The following is a 5,000-nucleotide window of genomic DNA, read 5'->3' on the forward strand; positions in this document are numbered from 1 at the left end:
ATATATAGCTATAGGCATATCACAGCAATATACTACAGATGCATAATAATAATAATACTAATAGTATAATACCAGAAAGCTAAATATAAAGCTATAGGCATATCACACCAATATACTACAGGAGCATAATATTACAGTACTACTAGAAAGCTAAATATATACAGTAGCTATAGGTATATCACAGCAATATAGTAAATATAAATATATGTGTATATCACATCAAAGTAATAATAAAACTGCAAAATTGACTGCTTATTGCAATGTATATACTGTATATAATCAATGTGTATGTTGTATAATAGCAACGTGTATAACGGGCAATGTGTATACTGTATAATGCAATGGGTATATACTGTATATATGCGATGTGTGTACGATATAGCAGCAATGTATTTACTGTGTATTAGCAATGTATATACTGTATCACAGCAACGTATACATTGTACATTAGCAATATATACTGCATAAAAGAAATGTATATACTGTACAATAGCAATGACTGTGTATAAGCAATGTATATACTCTATAACAGTAACGCATACACTATATATCAGCAATGTATATACTGTACTGCATATATATATTGTATTGTATATATATATATACTGTATATACTTCCTCTTTATATTTTTTAATAACCTGTCCCTTTTTTCTCCGTTTTGTTTTGTCTGAATATAAGAAAAATCTGTGCAGATATGTATCCTCAGCCTCTCCCCCTCTTCATCTTCCCCTCTCCTTCTCTCTTATATTATTTCTTATACTAGTGTTATTCTAGTATTTTGTATTTTCTATCTCTTTCTATATTATCTCTCTTGGCATATACATCTTTATATATTGACTGTATTTATATTGTATCTAGAATTATTTAGTTGATATATGTATATATATATATATATATATATATATATATATATATATATATATATATTTAGCAGTTATTTATTATTATATTACCAGTAACAATTCTATGTTCTCAAACTCAATACTTTCAATTTCATTGTATTCTTGTTGCTCACATCTATCTATCTATCTATATATCTATCTATCTATCTAGCTTTAGTATTATTATTATTATTATTATTATTATTATTATTATTAATATTATCATCATCATCTTTACATTTATCTCTCTTCTTGCTCTTCTTTTGTGTATACTCTTTTATTATTTTGTCTCTACCTATATTCTGTGCTTTCTCGATATTTCTGCTCCTCTCCCTTTCCTCTGCCTTATTCCTCCTCTCTCTTTATTTCTCTATTGTATATCGCCATCTTCCCTCTATTATATTGTCCCTCCCTTCCTCCATATTGCATTGCCTTCCTTTCCTTCTTCATTGGTATTCTCCCTGCCTTGCTATAATTTGTGCTCCCTCATAAGACCATAGCTCTTGCAGTAGCATCCAGTCTCCAATCTATTATATAAATCTATTGTAATCCTGGCTCCTCTGGAGCCATAATACACCTGGGTGTCACTTTAATAGGAAATAATATTCCCATAGAGCTGCGCTTTAATTTAAGGAGTTGAGATCCCAATGAAATATCTGAGGCAGTGGGAGCTGGGGATGATGGGGATTATAGGGATGATGGGGATGATGGGGATGATGGGGATGATGGGGATGGGGATGATGGGGATGATGGGGATGATGGGGATGATGGGGATGATGGGGATGATAGGGATGATGGGGATGATGGGGATGATGGGGATGATAGGGATGATGGGGATGATGGGGATGATAGGGATGATGGGGATGATAGGGATGATGGGGATGATAGGGATGATGGGTATGATAGGGATGATAGGGATGATGGGGATGATGGGGATGATAGGGATGATGGCTGCCTGGGATCTGTCTCATTACACAACATGAAAGGGAAGGATCTGTAATCGGTAGATAAGTGGCCTAGAGCCTTGTCCCAGCATGTAATCCCTCCTATCTGATAGACCTGCACTTTATGTACCTGAGAATCCACACACAACAGCCCCCAGCTATCCTATATATATTACCCACCAGTGCAAACAACCTGTGGCTCTCCAGCTCTCCCATGATGGGAGTTGTAGTTCTGCAACAGCTAGAGAGCCAAAGGTTGGGGATCTATCTATCTATCCATCCCTTGGCCTGTTTGTAAATATATAGATATACAATATCTAGCAATCCTTTATGTGCACTGGCCTTGTAGACACAGTATTATTATCCCCAGAATGTCACCACCTTGTAGGATAGAGACGTGAGGTATCTGGGACACTGACAGGATATCATCTCCCATCATGTCCCTATACAAACATCATCCAGCACCACACACTGCTGCCCCCACTACTCAGTAATATAGTAATATACAGTATAGATACAGGGACAGTAGAGAGCAGACAAGCTGGTCATCTAAAAGCTGCAACAATGTGATATATATATTTGCAGTAATATTATGTATTTCATACAGTATCTGCAATCTCCTATGAGTTCCATGCATGTAGTGTACAGGCTACTTATGCCATGCTAATGTATAGTCGCTGTCTGTCTCAGCAGACTGGACTTTTTAATCGCATACAATATATAGTACAAGAGGCGAGGGAAATATATATATATAAATAATAATAATACGGAGTAAATAAATGTATTTGTACACTGTATGAGACAAGTCATTATCTATCTATCTATCTATCTATCTATCTATCTATCTATCTATCTCCTATCTATCTATCTATCTATCTATCTCCTATCTATCTATCTATCTATCTATCTATCTATCTATCTATCTATCTATCTATCTATCTATCTATCTATCTATCTATCTCCTATCTATCTCCTATCTATCTCTCTATCTATCTATCTATCTCCTATCTATCTATCTATCTATCTATCTATCTATCATATCTATTTATCCCTCTATTTTTAGTGTTAACAAATATACAATCCCACTCTTAGTTTGGATAGAGGAGTCTGACACAATTCTACATCTATACTACAGAATATACCAGTGCCCCTCCATTCATAATACTGGGGGTACACTTACAATCATAGTGATGGTAGTGCACATATATTCATAGTAATGGGGGTACACTTACAATCCTATTACTGGTATTTGATCTTGGTACTAAGGGTACATATATTGTATATTAATTGTAATTGAAGCACACTTATAATTCACTAATAGGAGTACATCAACCATAATAATGTCAGTTATATTTATAGTAGTAGGGGTATAATAATAGTAATGGGGTACACATATAACAGTAATAGTAGTATATGTATAATGATAGTAATGGGGTACACATATAACAGTAATAGTAGTATATGTATAATAATAGTAATGGGGTACACATGTCATGGTAATAATAGTACATTATAATGATAGTAATGGGGTACACATATAATGATAGTAATGGGGTACACATATAATGGCAATAATAGTATATGTATACTGATAGTAATGGGGTACACATATAATAGTAATAGTAGTATATGTATAATGATAGTAATGGGGTGCTCATGTCATGGTAATAGTACATTATTTTGATAGTAATGGGGTACACATATAATGGTAATAATAGTACATTATAATGATAGCAATGGGGTATACACGTCATGCTTATAGTACATTATAATGATAGTAATGGGGTACACATATAATGATAGTAATGGGGTGTACACATATCATGGTAATAATAGTACATTATACCGATAGTAATGGGGTACACATATGATAGTAGTGGGGTATACACGTCATGCTTATAGTACATTATACTGATAGTAATGGGGTACACATGTCATGCTAATAATAATAGTACATTATACTGATAGTAATGGGGTACACATGTCATGCTAATAATAATAGTACATTATACTCTTTATACTGATAGTAATGGGGTACATATATCATGGTAATAATAGTACATATATAATCATAGTAATGGGGTACACATGTCATGGTAATAATAGTACATTATACTGATAGTAATGGGGTGCACATATGATAGTAGTGGGGTATACACGTCATGCTTATAGTACATTATACTAATAGTAATGGGGCGCACATATAATGGTAATAATAGTACATTATACTGATAGTAATGGGGTACACATGTCATGCTTATAGTACATTTATAGTGATAGTAATGGGGTGCACATGTCATGCTTATAATACATTTATAGTGATAGTAATGGGGTGCACATGTCATGCTTATAATACATTTATAGTGATAGTAATGGGGTGCACATATCATGGTAATAATAGTACATATATAATCATAGTAATGGGGTGCACATATCATGGTAATAATAGTACATTTATAGTGATAGTAATGGGGTACACATGTCATGCTTATAGTACATTATACTGATAGTAATGGGGTACACATGTCATGCTAATAATAGTACATTATACTGATAGTAATGGGGTACACATGTCATGCTTACAATACATTTATAGTGATAGTAATGGGGTGCACATATCATGGTCATAATAGTACATATATAATCATAGTAATGGGGTGCACTTACAATCGTAGTAAGGGGAGTACTCACAGTTGAAGTCTGCCATCTTGGGCAGCATCATGCCGGCAGTGGACGCTCTCAGCCACTGGTCCAGCTGGAAGGTGCCGGCACTGATCTTCATGGGGTCCACATGGTGGGCATGGTGGGCTCCCTGGATCTGGGCGGAGTACGGGTAGGGCAGGGCTGGGTGCTGTCCGGCCGCCAGAGCCGCCGCTGCCGCAGAGTAGCCATACACCGGGTGACCGTAGAGAGCCTGGTGCGGGATGCCGGTGCCCCCCGGGGGGTGGATGCCCATCATGGCGCCCGGGTGCTGGTGGCTGCTGAGGAAGCCCGGCTTGGGCAGCAGTCCGCAGGTCCGGGGGGGTGACGGGCTGTCCGTCCGCAGCTCCGGGTGCTCGGATGGGGGAGAGCTGGACAGGGAGGACGAGGACAGGGACGTGACCAGGGACAGCGGCGACGTCTGCGGCTTCGGGGGGTCTATGGCCAGCAGGGCGTCTATCCGGAAGTTCTTGG

At 37.0% G+C, this 5,000-nt stretch overlaps 1 protein-coding gene across 2 annotated transcripts in view; it reads right to left on the bottom strand.

Annotated features, from left to right (window-relative positions):
- MNX1 (motor neuron and pancreas homeobox 1) overlaps positions 1-5,000 on the bottom strand; it is an 11,753-nt gene that overhangs the window by 6,419 nt on the left and 334 nt on the right. The window contains exon 1 of one of the 2 annotated variants that reach the window (XM_069960505.1): positions 4,518-5,000. This exon is cut by the window's right edge and continues 334 nt beyond it. In XM_069960505.1, the coding sequence (XP_069816606.1) occupies positions 4,518-5,000 (483 nt within the window). Of the gene's footprint in view, positions 1-4,493 lie in introns of both variants that reach the window. The other variant, XM_069960504.1, reaches the window with a different exon arrangement.

Source organism: Dendropsophus ebraccatus, chromosome 2 (genome assembly GCF_027789765.1).
Source record: "Dendropsophus ebraccatus isolate aDenEbr1 chromosome 2, aDenEbr1.pat, whole genome shotgun sequence".
Taxonomy (NCBI): domain Eukaryota; kingdom Metazoa; phylum Chordata; class Amphibia; order Anura; family Hylidae; genus Dendropsophus; species Dendropsophus ebraccatus.